This window comes from Nilaparvata lugens, chromosome 5 (genome assembly GCF_014356525.2).
Source record: "Nilaparvata lugens isolate BPH chromosome 5, ASM1435652v1, whole genome shotgun sequence".
NCBI classification, from domain to species: domain Eukaryota; kingdom Metazoa; phylum Arthropoda; class Insecta; order Hemiptera; family Delphacidae; genus Nilaparvata; species Nilaparvata lugens.
In genome coordinates this window covers 41402873-41424837 of record NC_052508.1, presented here as the reverse complement: position 1 = coordinate 41424837, position 21965 = coordinate 41402873, and the positions used below count along the sequence as shown (strand labels likewise).

General features: G+C 33.7%; 1 protein-coding gene across 1 annotated transcript in view; it reads left to right on the top strand.

Annotated features, from left to right (window-relative positions):
- The window catches only part of LOC111057247, a 466683-nt gene that overhangs the window by 430256 nt on the left and 14462 nt on the right, over nucleotides 1–21965 (top strand). The window contains exon 3 of the mRNA XM_039428365.1: nucleotides 18778–18913. Within this exon, the coding sequence (XP_039284299.1) occupies nucleotides 18778–18913 (136 nt within the window). The remainder of the gene's footprint in view (nucleotides 1–18777; nucleotides 18914–21965) is intronic.

Genomic DNA, 21965 nt, shown 5'->3' with positions numbered 1-21965 from the left:
AACACACTGGTTTCTACCTATGAGATATGATTCAAACCATTTTAGTTCTATACCATTCACACCTACAGTTTTTTGTATTTCCAATGATATTCTATGGTTCACACAATCAAAAGCTTTGGATAAATCAAGAAATATTTATGATTGGGGAAGGAGTGATATACACAGCCCAAAACTGTTTCTATCCCAAATTTGATTTATACACTATGATTAGTTCAAAAAGTATGATATGTTCCATACACTTGAATTCAGGTCCAATTTCCAGTCCAAACATTTGAAAAGAGGAAAGTTCCAAGTAAGATTGTTTACAAAACAAATTGAATGAACTTACCTTCACTAATTACTTAAGACTGTGAAATAATGATGATATTATAAAATTCTGATATACTTAAATTTAGAATGATATGCCATGTTATGTCAACAAATCATATCTTCTTCTTCTATACTTATAAAATTCTTATCTCACTGACCCACTGACTCACTGATCACAATTTCTGGAAAACTACTGAACGGATTGCAACAAAACTTAGAATATAGCTTCCTTATGAGTCCTAGGTGCTCACTAAGAAATCTTCTGGCGATATTTTGAATCTAAGGGTGGTTTTTAAGGGTTTAAAGTTTGTCTTTTAGCATGTATGATCTTCTTATTCCAATCTCTCAATAATTAATTATAATTATTATAATTGAAATGTCCATACAATATGTTAATATAGAACTATAATCTAGAGAGAGTACCTCTTCGAAACAGTTGTTAACTGGCAACCAAATTAATGATTTTGTCAGGTTGGCATTAAGTTGAGTTAACTTTGTTAGGTTGTACCAAGTTGAAGATTGAAATGCATTTATCGCGGAAAAATGGATTGGGCACTGCTACTTCAATCAGAGCTATTCCTGAGAATATTATATAAATCTGATTACCCTTTTTTAAAATTATTCAACACGACATATTTCGGCTATGAATAATGTCATTATCAAGTGATTGGAAAATAAATAATACTATAATATTCTCAGGAATAGCTCTGATTGTGACTCAGTGAGTCAGTGAGTCAGTGAGATAAGAATTTTATAAGTATAGATTTATTCTCCGATCACTAGATAATGGCATGATTCATAGCCGAAATATGTCGTGTTGAATAATTTTAAAAAGCTAATCAGATTTATTAATAATAGAATATAAATATAAGAATAAATATTTTCATTTCTATTCCTGGGAGTATAGATAATTTTTATGTTTCATAAAACAAACTTTTATGACGGGAGTTCTATCAATAATTGATCAATTATTGATCCTATTCTATCAAGACTAATTTTGTTTGTATATCTGACAGATCGCGTGAACAGCTTGAACAAATTCGATGAAATTTTAATTATTCAGTATGATGAATGAAGGGTAACTTCAGAAGTATCCGTTGTGGAATTTGTGTGAAAGAATGAGGAAATTCGGCCAGGATTTAACTTGACGAAAGAAAGGGGTTATTCATTAAAACGGTCAAATAGCTGTTGTTGCTTTTCCTAATGTAAAAATATCTTCCATAGAAGTGAGGCGCTTTTCCCATGAATCAATAATTATTCCTAAACATTAGTTGTGTTACCAAAGAAAATAGAAGGTAGCTTTCGATGAAAATATTGGAGAATATGCATAACAGTTCGTTGATATTCGCTTGAAACTGTCGGTATACCTCATTAATAGCATCAATACTCCCCATTCAAATAATGCTGACACATTGATGTGAATCTTACTACAATTTGTTTACATTAGATCAGATGGAGAGAAGATGATAGCTACTGTTTCGATTTCAAAATTATGATTGCCATTTTTGCTTTTTATGTCAGCTGTTATCAGTTTCAATTTTAATTATATGTTTGACATTTATACCCGTTGTTATTGTTATGCCCGGACTAAATACCACGAGAACCAATCAGAGAAGCCTTCTATCAAAAATCCCCTGCTCTGATTAGTTCTCATAAGATTAGTTCTCAATAATGATTGAAATTGAACAGGCTTTTGAGCTACTGGACCTGATATTTTTATGTTTCAAAATAAGCCAAAAACTATGTCAAAAAAAAACATAATATTCCATCAGCTGGTCCTATTTCCTTTCATCCTATACTATTAAAGGAGCAATAATTTCTGTTTCTATGTTTAGATGTTTGGATGTTCAGATATTTATATGTTTGTATTTCACCGGATCTCGAAAACGGCTCTTACGATTCTCACGAAATTCAGAGCATAGTAGGTTTATAATATAAAAATTCGATTGCACTAGGTCTCATCTCTGGGAAAACTCGCTGAAGGACATTAAAAGGATAATTATCATTCATCCTTGGAAAAACAGCTGATAATAACTATTTCGTCGTCTGTTGGTGATGGAAGTTCATGTGTGTGGGAAATTATGACTCAGCTGTTGAACTTTTGTAATCATTCAATCAGGTACTTAGTGCCGGTTGCAAAAAAGCCAGATTATTTTCAATCCTGATTAATTCCAGTAGATTCATCTTTTTGAAATGGTCTTCTCTGATTTGGTTCACGTGAAATTAATCAGGATTAAAATTCAACCGGCTTTTGTGCAACCGGGCCTTTGTGAGGGAAATTTTGGATTCCTCTGGGAAGTAATCCTTATTTAATGTGATTAGATAGAACATTTCTGTATGAATTATGGATGATATTATAATTTCTTCTTTCGTAATAAATTTTTTATGCTTTTGTACTCCAGAGCGAAGCTCGGTCCCCGATACTGATGTCATTACATGACACAAGACAAACCTATTGATATTTATATTAATGAATCACAAGTAAATACTAAAGTTCTCAATTTAGATAGAAATTAAATTAAGTTACATGTTAATTTAAATTCAAATTTTCACCCCTAAGCTTTTGGTTTCAAGCTAAGATTGAAGAAAGAAATCATATAATGGTAGTCAATAATCAAAGTGATTGAATAAACTCTATTCAGAATGATTCAAATCAACATTAAAATGTCCACTTAAAAATTCCCACTTTGATATTAATGGTATTAAAGCTTAGGACATGATGAATCAGCCACATTAAAATGTTACACTAATTATTATGAATGTACTCTTATATATAAATGGGCTTCCATGGAAGAAAGCGACAGTGGATTGGCTGCTTTTACACTCTTGAATAAGTGAAACAAAGAGTAAAGCTGCGTTTACACCAACGTTATTAACAAAATGTGAACATTCGATGAACATATGTGTTCAAGTTCCGTTCAATCTAATAGAATCCAGAGTCAACCAATTCCAAATTAACTTGATTTGGAATTCTATTTCCAATTGCATCAAGAAAAAGCAAAAATGATATGATCACTGCTTATTTGATAACTGTCAACGAGAAATATTAATTATTGCCAATGGATAATTTCGAGATCGACTCTCAAGCCCCGCCCAATATTCCACAAAATTCGCTGCAATTAGTCTACTATTCTACAGAGCACTTCCAACACATCAATTGATAATTCAAATGATTAGACTCAATAATTTTCATGCCAAGCTGTGGCCTAATTTCTTTATTTTTTACCGATAGAGGGCAGATCAAAAGATGCTCCTAGCAAATAGTAGGTCCATGATATAGAAATTTGAGCTGAGTCTCATCTCTGAGATAACTTGAGAGGAAAAATTGATCATTCAAGTGGCAGCTTATTGAAACAGAAATTTCCATCGTTTGTTGAAAACTAAAGAAAGGAAGAGAGAAAATTGACAGCTGTGGTTATAACATTTAGCAATAAAATTTGAAAACATTGCATGATTCAATAAAAATATTCTCTGATCTCAAGATGAGTACATAAGAGCAACTGGGTGACACCATAAGGCATCGCTAACTTTTGATTGATTTTTTAAATACGCAGTTGAATGTATATTTCAACAGAGTTGAATATTATAATGAGCTTCCTGGGGGGTTACCTCTTGTAATGATCTCCACGTTGTTTGAGGTTCACCTCCACCCGGGAGCAGGAAGGTCAATACAAAGAAAGAGTTGAATGAGTCCGTAGTAATCAGTCTGGGAGGTGGTTATTCCCTCCTTTCAACTCGATTACATCGTCTTCATAGAACTCAATAAAAATAAAAAGATAATATCAATTACAGATGATGGAATGTGGTGTAACGTGGCGTTTGCGAATATATCAATAAGCTCAACACTTCCGGCTGACTCCCACAGCCAAGAATATAGTTCAGGGAGGCCTTTGCCCGACTTATAACTATACCCTGTGAGTTTGCCAAACATGGGATAAAATGAATTGCTATAAGTTGATAATAAACTGCAAATATAATGCGCACAAAAAATCCACACTTTATACAAAAAATCACAGTCTAATGTGTAGAACACATTCAACACTGTGATGATAATTTGAAGAGTAACTATATTAAAAGTTTTTAGCAGGATATTTGATTGAACAAAGTCCAGATATTGAATTGGAGAGATTTGATAATATTTGAAAAATAAGTTAATTACTAGCCTTGAGCGACTGAGACTCAGGGGGCTGGCGTGGAAAGCAAGGAATGAGATTACAATTAATACAAATTTCATGTATTGTCGGAGACTCTCAGTTTCAAATAATTCGTCGTTAGCGCTTTGTTATATTTTATCGATGCACTGCACTGTGCATTGGGCCCAATACAAAATGATGAAATAGAATTACTCACTCGATGCCTTCAGATGAAAATTGACTGGACCTCGGATATGGATCACTCACGGTGTGGCACAGGCAGAGTGTCGGCGGCTAAGATCGGTGACGTTTTAATTTTTTGTATTCTACTTCACTCCGTAATTAATTGAAAATATATAAGAGACGGTACTTGGTGCTGATACAGTTACTTAGGACATTTGATTCAACATTTGAAACAATTAAACGGGGAACATTCAACCATGGTTGTTTACCGCTAGATGATCATCTGGAAAGTGTTTATTCTTGAAAATACTTAAATTCATACACCCTTGGATAAATAAATCCGGGCTTCTGATTGGTTGATTTAATTAAAAATGGCTTTCGTCACAATGAAGTTTGCGAATAAAGAAAGTAGTTCCCAGATGTAGTGATTCAAAATCAGTAATTTACATAAATTTGTAACAGGGATATTTTTTAATACAAACAAAAGTCGAACCTCTTATCACTAAAACATACCGTATGAAGCTAGCTTCTCCCTTATCAGACATCACATTCACGTGGTGATTACAAGAATCACTGACCTACGATAACATTGGCACAAGCCATGTGATACAGTGATGTGAAGTGCGAGGGAATAAAATTAATTGCAATAAATAAATTTTAATTCTACGAAAGAAAATGAAGCAATAGCAAGGGAGGCTAATTTTGATAATAACGGTACAAAGATAAGCGCTTGACAGGTGATTGTCTGGTTATAACCACAATTCAACTACTATATACCGATGAGTAAACACAACTTTAATTTATTTATTTTATTGCATGTTGTCTTTCAATATTTTCTAATTCAACATCTTCAAGATATTATAAATTCAAATATGAAAAATAAAGAACATTCTTCTCGTCTTATTGACAGGTGAATAATTTATGAGGATGTGCTCCTTTGACACATTTTAAAAACATGTTGACTGAATAAGGTTAGTTTTCTACTAATTCCTATATATAACAATAATTTTATACAGGAAAGAGTGCACAATAAATCTATTATTATATATAAATGACATACAAGATAAGATTTATAGTGAGACATTATAAACATAAGGTGAGGTAATAGCAGTAGTTACATTAGCTAGGTATTTGAATGAAACTTGAAACGGTCCTACATATTGTCACGTGGTAATTTAAAACCACCAAATATTTTAAAATGAACCAATGAAATGTAATAGAACTATAAAATTGGAAAGAAGGTTAGACCTACTCAAAGGATAAATCAACTTAAATCAAGTATCATTAGCGATTAGGAGTAATAGCGTTATCAAAAACGATAGGAAAACATGTATAATTGTGATTTAATAATCATGAGAACCCAATGGTAAGATCAAAAAAAAAAAATATAAAGCGGCATACTTATTATTGGCGGATTATGAAAAATAAAATGCATGAACATTGAGGTTAGAATTATTTGTTTACATTTTGAAAAGAATTAGTCAGTCTTGGATAAATCGATAATTATTAGAATCAATACTGAACGAATCAGCTGATTATTCGATCAACCCATATAACAGGTTGATTTATATAAAATTTACTCAAAAAGGATATATTATGTATACTAAAGGAAGTCGATGTGTAGAAATACGAACATCCATTATTTCTGTATAAATATTTATTATAATCTAAAAAAGCATGATAAATCAAGAGTATACAAAACTCATATAAAAACTAAATGTATTAACATTGCATGTTAGGATTTATTTATGAAATCAATTTAAGATAAACACTCCATACATTTGTATAAAAATTCTTTTTTAGTTAATTTTTTCTATTATAAAGCCGAGGAAGCCCTGATTCCCAAGGCAACCAATTGTATTGAGTTTATTAAATTGAAGGCCAATCAGAGAGTAGCTTACAGAATTATTCGTGGAAGAGACAAATTTTTCTGAAAACCTCCTTCTTCTGGCTTAAGATCCTGAGAGGATGCACATGGAGTTTAGGGTTCTTTCTTCCTTTTTTTAAAATTTTAAAACTATTAAGCCAAACCCTTTTTTAATGTAAAGTATTTGTATTAAATGTCAATTATCTGTGAACTCAGTGCTGTCAAAGAGTTCGTAATTTGTAACGACTCCCATAAAAATATCTTTAATTCGAAAGAAACTTATAAAAATCTGGATCACGCGTTAGCCCAGCAGTGACGAAAAGGAGCCTACCTAATTAATTATTGGAAATAATTAATTCAATCCACGAGATCATCTAGAACTTCAGTTCAGTGAGTGATAAGTCAAACGAGCTCGTTTTTTCTATGTTCAGTGGGGTAATTAATAAAAAAGCGCTATTCAAATTAACTTGAACTTAATAAAAAGTCACCATGTGTTGAATAATATCACATATTTCATAAGAACATTTTATAAATTTATTTAATATATGTAGGAAGCTTACTTCCATGCACAGCCCGAATTCATATAAATCCCTGAGATCTCATGTTTGAATATTGATTTATTAATTATAATTTTGTTGATTGACCAAAGTATATCATATCAAACTTATAGACCGAACAGGTTTTTGTTTGCAGAATTTTGTATTGATTGGAAGTATAAGTATCAGTATTAAATATAATATATTTATGAATTTGAAACTCACTATTGTGAATATTAGCAAAGCCTGTGATAATTATCCAGATTTTTGAAATAGATTATTTAAGTGAATTATAGATATATCGAATATTTTATGCACATCTTTTTTATGGGAATATATTTTGTGTTTTATGTCAGCATACAAACTCATAGAATTTTTCATTATATTCTAACTCATCTCGTGATATACAGTTTGAGCTGTTTTAATACCAACAAATATTTAGCAGCACTTAAAATTATTGAATCAAGTAATATTAATCTTATTCAGAGCACTCAATATTTATCATCCTTTGATGATATTCATCTCATCTACCAGAACAAGTATATTAAGAAATTATATAAATAAGGTTCCAGTTATATCATATAAGGATCCAGAGAGCTTCAAGAACTGGCGTTGTAAGTTCTAAGGAATTTTGGAAGGGTATATTGGTGAATACTTGTATTCACAACGAGCGTTTTAAGAATCAACTAGAAACAACTATAGTTGGTCCTTATTATTCTCTAGTGATACATGGTTACTGATAATCAGTCATCAAATATTCTTTTACTTTCCTTATTGGTATTCTTCAAGAACTTCATAGAAGCAGCGGTAAGAATTATCAATCACCGGTCACTGAACCTTATGGTGATTATTTGTATTTATAAAATTCATGTTTCTACCACTGAGCTAGAGCTGAGGTTTGAACCCAGTAATTTTGCGAGCCGGACGGCCTTAATTTTTTGTGAATTTATTCGCAAAAGAGGGAATTTAGAGACTGCTCTTATAAATATCAGAAACATCGTATTATCTTTGAAGGGTTTACAATTAACAACTTCACAATATAAAAACATTTTCATCGAGGGAGAGCATCTTTAGGGATACAAAATTCTAGTACAGTTATAGTTACTATATTAGACTATATTAATTTATTATTCAAGTTATATTCAGCAAGCAATTTTTACTTTCCTTGCCCTATTACCATAGGTAAGGAAAGTATTGCTTTCCGAAAAAGATTACGGTACCCCAATTTCTAAATTTCTATACGTTTCAAGGTCCCCTGAGTCCGAAAAAGTGGTTTTTGGGTATAGGTCTGTATGTGTGTGTGTGTGTGTGTGTGTGTGTGTGTGTGTGTGTGTGTGTGTGTGTGTGTGTGTGTGTGTGTGTGTGTGTGTGTGGTGTGTGTGTGTGTGTGTGTGTATGAGTGTATGTGCGTCTGTGTACACGATATCTCATCTCCCAATTAACGGAATGACTTGAAATTTGGAACTCAAGGTCCTTACGATATAAGCATCCGACACGAACAATTTTGATCTGATGCAATTCAAAATGGCGGCTAAAATGGCGAGAATGTTGTCAAAAACAGGATTTTTTGCAATTTTCTCGAAAACGGCTCCAACGTTTTTGATCAAATTCATACCTAAAATAGTCATCGATAACCTCTATCAACTGCCTCAAGTCCCATATCTGTAAAAATTTCAGGAGCTTCGCCCCATCAATGCAGATAGATTCCCAATTATCAGGCTTCAGATACAATTGAAACAAAAAAAATCAAGTGGAGTGGATTGAGCATGAAATTCTCTACAATTAATGTTCAGTAACATTTTCACCTAAAATTGAAAATAGGCTTTAAATTCGAGAAAATGTGATATTCAATTGCAAATTATTGTTGATTCTATTAAATCATTCACTATGAAGAGATAGCAGACCTCATGTGTGTCTCCAGCGTTATTGCCCTGTCACCAGCTGGCTCAAATCTTTGAATAGTAGACTTGAGATGCACGGGAACACTAGCGTCAGGTGATCAATTTTCATAACAGCAAGGAAAGTTGTGTGAGTGCACCACACCAGATTTTTGTTTGTATGATAAATTTCAAAAACGATTATAACGGCATTGGTAGAATATTCAGGTTATAAATATTTTACAAAAATAATCTGATCATCTAAATTGCATTCAATGAGGCATGCGATTTATAGTCTACACAGGTGTTAATTTTTACTTTCCTTGTCCTTGCCTAATTCCTATTACCATAGGTAAGGAAAGTATTGCTTTCCAAAAAAATTTAAGGTACCCTAATTTTTTGATTGTATGGTATGAGATGTTGTGATATTTTTCCATAATTGAAAGAATAAGACTTTGATATTGTCAATATCACTTTTATTTATTCGAAAATTAATTTATAATTCAGAACCAGGTTTCATGGTAAAACCTACCACATCTTCAGCTGAACTAATAAGTTTGTTGTTATTGGACTTTTTTTATTAAGTTATTGTTAAGTTCTAGTTTGTTATTGAACTAATAAGTTTGTTGTTATTGGACATTTTTTCCTGTTCCTCCAATAACAACAAACTTATTAGTTCAGCTGAAGATGTGGTAGGTTTTACCATGAAACCTGGTTCTGAATTATGAATTAATTTTCGAATAAATAAAAGTGATATTGACAATATCAAAGTCTTATTCTTTCAAGTACCCTAATTTCATGTTTTTATACGTTTCAAGGTCCCCTGAGTTCAAAAACATGATTTTTGGGGTCTGTGTGTGTGTGTGTGTGTGTGTGTGTGTGTGTGTGTGTGTGTGTGTGTGTGTGTGTAAACACGATAACTCCATCCCCAATTAACCGATTGACTTGAAATTTCAAACTTACGGTCCTTATACCATGAGGATCCGATCCGACCATAAGAAATTCAATAAGATTCAATTCAAAATGGCGGAAAAAATGGCGGATAATGGCTAAAAAACCATATTTTTCACGGTTTTCTCGAAAACAGCTCCAACGATTCTCTTCAAATTCATACCCTGGATAGCTATTTATAAGCCCTATCAACTGACATGAGTCTCATTTCTGGGAAAATTGCAGTAGCTCCGTAATATTCCTGAGAAGAATGAATTTTGTTAAATTTCTATCACGATTTTCTCAAAAATAACTTGACCGATTTTTTTCAAATTCATACCCTGTATAGTTATTTATCAGCTCTATTAACTGGCATGAGTCTCCTCCCTGGGAAACTAACAGGGGGTCCACTCCATCCCTGAGAAATTTACTTTGTAACCTCCTTCTCGTGCCTGAGGTAGGTAGGTAGAGCAGTTTATTCAAAAGAACACATGTCGATATTTTATTTGTAGAACAGCTGTTTTGACAACTTTTACAAAATCCTCAAATTTCATAATTCAAACAAAGGAAAATGTACTCTGAAAACAATATTACAATAGTGTAATCATAGTTTTAATTATTTAGCCGCCAATCGGCATAATGTTATTCCCCGAATTATCCTCTTTCAAGGATGAGGCTCATAGATCGATGAGCAAGGAAAGTTGTGTAAGTGTACCACACAAGATTTTTTACCAATTTACTTTGAGATATTGAATTGCATGCGTCATGGCATGCAATTTATAGTCAACTCGAAAGCTGATTTATGATGAATAATTCTATAGTCTGACTAGCAGGGCACCCGTGCTTTGCTACGGGAATTAAAAGAAAAGATTATTTTTGTGAATCAATACTTATAAAATTCTTATCTCACTGACTCACTGACTCACTGATCACGATTTCTGGAAAACTACTGGATGGATTGCAACAAAACTTGGAATATAGCTCCCTTAAACATCCTAGGTGCTCACTAAGAAATCTTTTGTCGATATTTCAACTCTAAGGGTGGTTTTTAAGGGTTTAAAATTCGTCTTTCAGCATGTATATTCTTCTTCTTCCAATCTCTTAATTATAATAGAATTATAATAGAAATGTCCATAATATCATATGTTACTATAGAACTATAATCTAGAGAGAGTACCTCTTCAAAACAGTTGTTAACTGGCAACTAAATTAATAATTTTGTCAGGTTGGCATCAAGTTTAGATGACTTTATCAGGTTGGCACCAAGTTGAAGAACTAATTGAAATGCATTTATCGAGAATAAATTAATTGGGCACTGCTGCTTCAATCGTCAGAGCTATTCCTGGGAGTATAGATGATTTTTATTTTTCATAAAACAAACTTTCATGACGGGAGTTACTTCTATCAATTGATCCTATTCTATCAAGACTAATTTTGTTAGTACACGAAAACTGCTTAAACAATTTCGATGAGATTTTACTAATTCAGTATGATAATGGAGGGCATTTTTAAAACTTCAGAAGTGTCCGTTGTGGACTCTGTTTGCAAAGAATGAGAAAATTCGGCCAAAATTCAACTTGGGCGAAAGGAAGGGGTTATTTATTGAAACGGCCAAATAGATGTTGTTGCTTTTCCTAATGTAAAAATATCTTCCATAGAATTAATAATGTTGATGATCGCTACTGTTTCAATTTCAATCATGTTTGAAATTTTTACTTTTGATGCCAGCTGTTATTATTATGTGAGGTAAGCTCTCATTGAATGGAATCATAAAAATCATTGAAGTCAATAAATTATACTAAGAATGCAATTCCTGTTTGGATATGTGTGTCTGTGGATATGTATGTATGTCGGACGGATCTCGAAAACGGCTCTAACGATTTTGATTAAATCAGGAATATAGTGTGTTTGTGATAAAAAACATAATTTTGGAACAGGTCTCAACTCTGGAAAGATTCGCTGACGTTCCTTGAGAAAGGATTATTGGTCCCTCAAGTAGCAGCTGATCAGAAAAAATCTGGTGTGGCGCACTCACATAGCTTCCCTTGCCGTTATGAAAATTGATCACCTAGACGCTAGACTTAGATCTAGACGATTAAAAGAAAAATTAAATTTTGAAACATTGCGAAAATACGTTCTATTCAAAATATAATTGAAATTTTTTATCAATTTTGGATAATTCTACCTTGCAAACCCTCAAGGTTTCATTATCTTTTAGGTTGTGTTTATATTTTACATCTAGCTTTACGTTAGTTTATGAATCTCGGGGATGAGATATTTTGATTTTCTACAGACGCACTCGCTCACTCACTTCCATTATTCATGAACGACGAAAGTCTCAGTTTTCTTTCCAACGATGAATTATCCTTTCAATGTTCCTCAGTGAGCTATCCCAAAGATGAGACCTTGTGCAATCGAATTTTTATATTATAAACCTATTATGTTTCAAATTTGGTGCAAATCGTTAGAGCCGTTTTCGAGATACGTTGGACTTGAATATAATGAGATATCAATGACTCAAAACGTCTTTATAATTGCAAAGCTGTTCAGTGGCATCGATCTTTACCGCGACTTACTTACTCATTTTGTTCGTACCTTGAGAAGACGGCTTTCGAATTTGAATCGATGACTATATAAGAAAAACTCTCAAACCTACCAAATTCCATACTATTCTTCTTCATAATCATATCAATATATCCAGGCTAGAAAATAGGAGTTTCACAATGAATATAGACGATGGATTTTATCACATGAATATTGTATAACACAATAGCATCTTGACTGTGATCAAAGTTTTTTTCTCTCACTGAGATTGAATGAAAAAAGAGATGAATTCTCATACTTTTATCGTGAATTTTAGATAGCCTAAGAGATTCATGTAATGAATAATGAGTGCACAGAAACTGAAGTAACCTACCGTGCTATCGATAATTCAATGCGATTAGAGCGATTTATTATTTCCGATGACTGAAAACACCACTACCACACTATTACACCAACACAGTTTTGTTTAACACGCTGCAACAAGCCATTTGTCTGGGCGACAACGAATCAGAAGCACGGAAGATATATTGGCATAAAGGATTGCAGATACACGCTGGTCATGCTTATGGATGAGGTTTGGTTGGTGCTGAGTGTATCCCACTACTGAAAAGTGGATTTGACCCTCTGAGGTGGAATACCCTGCAGCCCAGGATTTGATTGTGACCCAGCGCCTGAAAAGTTGTATGCGACTGCACCTGCACAGATCCATAATGGTACACCCAGCCGTCACTCAGTTGATTCCGACTCACATTTCATCAGAAGATGTCCTAAATTGTGTGACAGAAAGGGAGAATCTACTATGACAGTGTCACTAGATTATTATTTGTCTAGCTCTATTTATCATCTAGTGATAAATCATGCTGCACTATGGAGTAGCATGAGGGATTACATTAATGATTGAAGTATTTCTATCAGGATTCATTATGTTCTGGTACAACATCATCATGGGAACTAATTATTGATTAGAATTGCTCTCATAATAGTCAACCCACCTGTATAACGTTGTTCTGATCAAAGTAGTGTGGCAACTGTTACGTATGACAATTGTAAAGAAAGTCACTCAAGTAATATTGCGTTATGGAAATCGCGTTTTTTTTTGTTGTGACTGAGTAGGTAATACAATCTGTTTCCACTCCCAATGATATCTCAACACCACCAATCGAAATAATATCATTATTCAATACAGTTGAAAAAGTGCAACATGATGCGAACTAGATGTCCGAAATTTATTTATTCCTTACAGAATCACTTCTTCGTGAATGTAAGAAAGGCTGACAGGAGAGATAAAAGATTTTGTTGAATTATGTTGCAACCAATAAACCGATGAGTATCAATGCTTTATTAATTTCCTCTCTTCAACATCGATAATGTTTCTTTCATAGCACAATTGATTCTTCCCATTTAGTAAAGTTCTATGGATAGCTTTGTGTGTATGCTCATTTCTATTGTGTTTCCATGATTGTCATAAATCACTGAATATTTATGAAAACTTCTCACATCCATTCCATCTGCCAGGACTAGTGGGAATTTATTATGAGAGTGGGAGTGAATTCTTCAAGAACAGAAAACTGTAATATCACACTACTGTATGAATATAACTAAGCTTGCTCCATTGATCAAATGGGATTGAATTTCCCGTATAAAATAGCTTTCTATTATTTATTCTTCTTTATAGTTAACTCTCAAGTTCCTCATGTCAGTGCATAGAAATCAACAAATGTCAAACTTCCCTAGCACCCATGAGAAATTTTATAAATGAGTAGAATGAACTCCATTCTTTTAAACATTCAAATAGGCTGCTTTCTATGAAGTTTATTGCAATTTGAAGTTGGAGCGTGTTGCTAGAGGTGAGCAGAATTGGGATCGGACGATAAATCCTCAGAGATGTTTGTTTATAAATGCACTTTCATACCCAGCAATTCCATCATGACAATTCCACCTAAACAAGCGGAAGGAGTCAACTTACACGGTGAATTTTTATATTCGAATTAGAAAATGCAATAATTGTGAAACTACGAGGAAGTTATGTACCGCAGAGGTGCTGGTGTCATTGAGATGAATTTGGATAGCAGGTAAAGTAGGGTATATTTTCATGTAATGGATGTACTAATTAATATCGATGTGGTATTCGAACGATTGTTAAAGATTCAGAAAAAAAGGTTTGACATCTCCTCACTGCCATTATTTCCACATATATAAGATATTTATATTGCATTATAAATTGATAGTAATAAGTAATTGGAACTATGAATCGTTCTCGATTTGGTAGACGAGGAGAAAATTATGTTTGAAGTATTGATTTATCGATTGCTGATTGATCCTCATCATTGTCCATGATCAAAAATCTTCTCTAACATTCATGAATCATGATATGGAGAAAGGATTTTGAGAGTCTGGAATACACAATAAAATTAGAGTCCCTCATCATTGGGAAACATAAATTATAACCTAACAAAATACACACAGTTGCACTAAACTTTCCCATCATTGAGAAGCATGATGTAAATTTTTCTGGATAACTCCCACCGCAAAAGAGGATTTTTGGTATCATCCATAATTACGAAGTAATGACTGATGAGTTGAGATTTTAGTTTTATTTGTGAAAAGCTACGTATATTTCCATTTTGCCACTTGACCTCACATGGAATGATAAATTACCGCGGCATTAGTGATCCGCTTTCAATTCTATTCACCTGGATGATCATTGTAGATCAGCAATAGACGTGGAGCGCCAATGCTCAACGAAGCTCCACAAAAGGTTCATCATCCGAATATGGATGGAATGAAGCGATAGATTATCAAGCTAGTTGAAAGGCGACTATGCCATTTGAATGAGCGTCATCGATTCATAGAATTCAGTCGGGATTAACAATTTTGTGTAGGTCTATCTGTGAGAATGGAGGACCGACGGGATTAGGGGGCTTCACAGGGATTTGATGTCAGTTTTGGAACCCGTTGAGAACCGATCAACTGGCAAAAGTTAGCTAGCCCCTGAATGCTCAGCATCAATCTATTTTTTCAGACCGATGAGCAGCTGACATGAATTAATTATTCGTTATACCGACAATTGATAGGATAAATCTACTGTGAGATGTCATGACTAATGACTGAATTAATTATTGTGATTGACTAGGCTGAGTGATACTAAAGACAATACATTATTTTTTAGGCTTCTGTATCTTCAAACTACTATTCTGTATCAAGATAAGAGTTTTTTATTGATGTATGTTACAATATTTACTGGCTTATACACAAATTCACATTAAATGACGGTATTCCCAATTTATTCAATGAATTGTCTATGATTTTGTATGTTTTATCTGGAAGAAGAGTATGAAAACGCTGGTCTGCACTTCTCACTCACATTCGAGGAATTGAGGGTTCGAAGGAGATCAAAAGAACACTAATTTGGGTATCCCTTATCGAAATATATACATACAAATTATCGGATATTATTGGAAGATGATTTTTGCTTCATCATCATTTTATGTTCTGTGGAATGTTTTGTGTTATCTTGTCTGTTGTGTTTGTGTAGATACAAATTTATTAGTATTACTAGATGACACTTCCATCATGTCATATATACTGCAGAAGCGCTACTTCCTTGTTGCAGCTCTGTATGATGATGAGGAAAGAAAGAGGGATATTACACTGTTGGCTAGCAGGATAGAAACCTTCTCATATTGCGAGTTCAACTTTGTAATATCGGGGCACCGAGCTTCGCTCGTTATTTATATATTCATAAACAGAACACAATTCTTTAAAATGATTGGGGAAGGACTGACAGGCACAGCCAAAAAGTGTTTTTTCCCCGAATTTTAAATATAAATTTTCATTTATGCACTATAAATATTCCAAAAAGTAGGTTATGTTCCATACACTTGAATTTAGGTCAAATTTTCAGTCCAAATATTTGAAAACATAATCATTTACACTTACTGTAAAATTAAGATTACCTTTGAATATTTTGATATACCATCTCATGTCAACATATACCATCTAACAAATTAGATTATTTTGATCGAGTTAATTAAAATTTCTAGATTTCTCGCCAGATAAATATTACGCTAAGCTAATTGATTACACAGCTGATCTCTCACACAGGCACACGCATCTTCTGTTATCGACAGACGACGAAATTATCATCTGTTTTTCCAAAGATGAATTATCCTTTTCATGTCCTTCAGCGAGTTTTCCCAGGGATGAGACCTAGTGCAATCGAATTTTTTTATATCATACACCTACTATGTTCAAAGTTTCGTGAAAATAGTTAGAGCCATTTTCGAAATTCGTTGAACATGAATAACCAGATATAAAAATATAAACAGATATAATAGAATGTCAAAATATGATAGGATACTACTTATCTACTATTTGAAGGATTCAATTCGATTTGATAATATTTTTGTGAAGATATTTTGTTTTTGGCTGATAGATTAATAATTCAAAAACTCAAAATTTGATCAGGATTTTTATTAGTATCTGGAAAGCTGACTGAACTGTTTTGTTGGAGCTCCAATCTAACAACCTCTAACATGAATATCTTCTCAATCTATGACAAAATCATACTATTGAATGATATATTTCACGTCAAAACAGCGTTATTCATAACAGGTTCAGAATCTGACATGGAAATGGCATTTGAATGTCATGTACAGGAAGAAGCCGGGAGTGCAGTGGCGTTGCGGGCCGTATTGTCTGTCGGCTGGCTATCATTCTTTCTGGTTTAACGTCGCTCATCTGCTCTGCAGAAACTGCAACTTTCACCCACTCTGCATAATATTCTCATGCTTTTATAAACACCTCATTTCGACTCACTCCTATAAATCCAGAGTTATTCCGGACAGCTTTTCTGTAGGGCCGCCATATATATGAGCCTCTTTGCACTTTTTCTCATCAGAGTTGCGCGCAGATTGAACACGAGAAAACTCTTTCAGATAACGAGTTTAATGGCTCTCTTCTCATTAGCCATTGGCTACAACTTACTCAGAAAAACCGGTGGAGTGACGATGTTGAGGCCATGAGAGTTCAAAATGTGAAATAATGGTGACTTGGTGACTTGGTACCTTGTAGCTTGCCTATGTGATTACAATTAGAGTTCTAGCCGACATAAAATGACCATACTCGTGAATCCTCATATTCCGAACTGAGTAACGTAATCGGATTACTTGAGCTGCATTGAAATTATGTGCTTTATATTTTTGCTTTAAAACAAATTCACTGTTTGTACAACTATGACCATCCCGTAGAATTGATTTAATGCAAGAGAAAAACTCTGAATTTGTGTTCTGAACAAATCGTAAAGTTCTTTATGTTAATAGAACACATGAACTGATTCACCAAAGAAGAATCTAACTTATTGTAATAAAATAAGTAATAGGCCTATTGCTTTTGAAGCTGTATCAAAAATTCAAGGATTACAAATTTTATAGGAATCAGAAACAAGCAGCATAAAGTTAAAAGACATCACTAGTACTGAGAATAATGGACTGGCATCCTCCCCTATCTCAAGTAATTTCAGGATATTTTTCATTTATTTATTCATACAATAAGTAGCCTGCGTTATCGAAATCATAGGAAGAGGGAGAATTAGGTAACCTTGGGCTGAGACAAACGAGTATCCTTTCCCTGAGTATAATTAATTTAATCCTTTCTCTGAGTATTCTTCTCTTTATCCCATTTGCTCTTCTTTTCACAAATTTGAAAAACGTTACACATAGATAGTCCGAAATAGGTCATCTTGTAGTTCTTCACTTCACAAAATTCGCAGTCCTCAATATTTTGACAAAATTTTTTCCTGACAAGATTTTCAAATTTGGATGCTTCATACCAAACCATGGAATGAGAAAATCGTTTTAAGTTTTATAACTAGTAGAACAATAATAGAAGAATAATAAGCTGCATTTACACCTTATATATTCTATCAGATTGAACATAAATTATCATACACAATCATGATGAACATATTGTTTGTCAAGTTCCGTTTAATCTAATAGAATCAATAAGGATTAATTGATTAACATTTTGTTTAAAAATTTGGTGTAAACACAGCTTCATAAACAAATATATTTATACAATTTGCATAAGTTTTCTCTGACCAAACATAGAAAATTTGATGACAGGAATAACGGCACTGGATCTAGATTTACGCCAGAATTGTTTCACATCAACTCAATAACCACTAAAATTGGAAATATTCACATATAGAAAGGGATAATTCGTGGAACAACGAGTTACATAATATGATGGAACAAAAATATTCAGTTCTATTGAAGGTACTTCAATTTATTATTAGGTACTAATTTATTATTATGACATTAATGTTTTATGCATGATATTCGTATTCCGTTAATGGATTGTTTATTAAGTGAAAATCAATTGAATTTGTTCGTTGACAGGTTATTGAGTCAAATGATACTCAAGTAAATTTGGAGAGGCTGAGTTTGGCCAGCAGTGGTCGCTACCGATGTGAGGTGTCAGCTGAAGCCCCATCTTTCCAGACGGTGTCAGATCACGGCGACATGATAACAGTTGGTGAGTATGTCTCTTTTCTATATGAACCAATCGATAATACTCTCTATTGAGAATATTTTTGTGAATTTCACCATAGAGAAAATATAGAATAATGCTATCTTTCTCTATGGTCTCACAAACTTGTGAGAACTGAAGAAAATTGTAACTTAGAAGTGCGTCGTACACTTTGCAACTCCTGCATTATTCGTATATAATGAATAACAAGACCACCTAGTTTTATTACTCATTCCAACATAAATATTACAATTCAAACACCACGACATAAATACTACAATATAGATATACTAGACGCTCGCTTAGCTCGCCATATCCGCCTAGCCAGGGGGCTCCGCCACCTGGACCACCGACTGGATCGTCCAAAAATGAGATCAGCAGAAAAGCTGAGAAAAACGTTGGAAAAACGCTGATTTTGGGCGTATCTTTGATGAAATATTAAAGTCACCTCATCACAAAATTTGTAGACCCAAGCTACTCTGTACAAAATTTGAACATTTTCTGTCTATTACTTGATGAAAAAAATTGAGAAAACGCAAAAAAACAGCTAATTTTGGGCGTATCATTGGCGTTATTGCAAATTCCTTCTAACACGACATTATTACACCCTAGCTGAGCTTCTGCACAAAATTTGAACATTTTCTGTTCATTTGTTCTCGATGAAGCTAAGAAAACCCTAAAAAACGCTGGAAAAACGCAGATTTTGAGCGTATCTTTGGAAATTTTTCCAAATCTGTTCTTAGTGTGCCTCTAAAGGGCCAACTGAACATACCTACCAAATTTGAACGTTTTTGGTACAGTAGATTTTTATTTCTGCGAATGTAAGTAAGTGAGTCAGTCAGTCAGTGAGTGAGTGCCATTTCTCTTTCATATAAATAGATTGTATCGTATCTGATTCACGTAATCGTAAATATTAAGTCCCTATTCATTCGATAAAATAGAAAATGACGTTACGGTACTCATTCACAGAAGTGCAGTATTATTAAGTACATCCACTCTCAGAGTCTGCTTATTATATTTGGTTCATACTGGAAGCATATATTCGTGATGCATATAATCATCATGAAGAGTCATGAACTACTTTTCTGATCAGTTAGTGGAATTGCTAAGTTGGAGACCATAAACTAATCTTCTCATTGTTGACCGACTTAGGATTGAATTGATTGTGGGAAAATACCTATTGTATTATTTCTCGTCCTTGTTATGTAGGTTGAGCATATTGTATTTCAACGATATTCGGATACTTTATTACAAATATCATAATGAAGTTATCGTTAAATAAAACTTCAATACTTCTTCGAATATTGTTCAATACTGCTTCAATAAAAAAAGCTGTGATTTTGGGAGTGAGTTTTATTTTGTTTCTTGGTTTTTAAATTTTTTAATAATTCAATGTTTTCAAGTTCTGGATTACAGTTTGGTGCAATATGTTCATTCTTTTCGGTTTTCAATCTAATAAAATTGTAAATTTTGGATTGTATGTTTCTGGACACAAAATTTGATTCAAAGTGAAGCAACATAACCTACGTATTAGACATACTTCAATCAAAATTCGAAAAGGGAAAAGTTTTGGGCTAGGCCAGTTTGATCCTTTCTTGATATTTAATTTGTGTATTATAAAATGTAAATGAATGAAATAGATGAATCTGAATAGAAATAAAATAAAATCGTGCTCAATTTGTGATTTCTATGAATGACTAGATGAACAAATTTATATAATTTTAATTTTTGAAGAGTAGGATCATTCAATCCAGGATTAGTTACAAAGGGGAAAATAGTGTGAATGTATCAGATAATTGGACCAATTAACTAAGTACATAACGCTGGTTCGACAAATCGTCACACTTATCTGGAGGGTGTTGTTTTTGCGACAGCTTTTTAGAGTGAAAACAAAAATAAGAAGCGAAGTGGAGTGAGTGGAAGTGATGATCTGCCAGTAGCCAACGAGGAGGGGTTATCATAGAAGAGAAAGGTGTTATCGGAGGAGAGAAAGGCACACTCGCACTCACGCACACTCTCATGCAGCCGACAGAGCTGGAATCGGAGTTTGCAGTGATTATCTCACCACCATCAGCTGGTGTTTTTGTTGGCAAGCTTAGCTGTTAACAGAAGCATCCCTCACCCGGTGGGAGTTGGTCGACCTTCGATGGAGGATCCCATGTTTGCTGAGCCTTGCCCTATTACCTGAGAAGCCTGCTGGCTGACTCATGAGGCGCCACATCCCAACCACAGTTGTTAGTATTCTACTTTACTTTAATCCGATGGCCACTAACGGAATTCCAATTAAATAATAGAAGTTGGTTACTCGTCGTTCTCTTCCACAGCCTCTCATTTACTTTTGCACTTCTTTCTTGAATTGAATACAATGTGCCAAAGCGGTGTGGTGGTGATAAAGTTGTGTAGCAAATGAGTGAGTGGTTTATCCTTCTTTTATTTTTTTCCTTCAATCTGTTCGCCTCCTCGATTTCTGATTCTTTTCCTCTGTTTTTCCTTCTATTATTTACTATAAGGAATAGTTGAGGATACTTATTGTGTAGAATACTTTATATACTGTATATACTGTGTAACTGTTATATACTGTATATACTTTTCATACTCTATACATGGGTTATTATATAGGATACTTTATTTTCTATGTCTCACTCCAAAATTCCTCTTTACCTCCTCTTTACGTTTCCTTCTCAGTGTATTGGACACACTTGTAATAGACAATAGCCAATATTGAAAATTTCAGCCCACTTACATCATGTTACATTAAAATCCATTCCGTATCTAGTCGAGTGACCCGTACCCAGTTGCCCGACTCAAGAAGAGTTTAATAATATGCTTTTTGCCAGAGCTCCAAACTTGTTGAACGAGCCGTGATTAATTGCATACTCAATAACGCAGGCGCCCATTCAGTTGAGTCTCGGTTGGACTCCATAGAGACGCTATTGGCGTACTCTTGTTAATCACTGCATTGTTCCATGTAGTAAATGAATGAGCGCCGTAGCTGCATTATGTTTCCAATTATATTTACGACAGAGCAGTAAAATCTCAACGAGCTGAGAATTGCAAC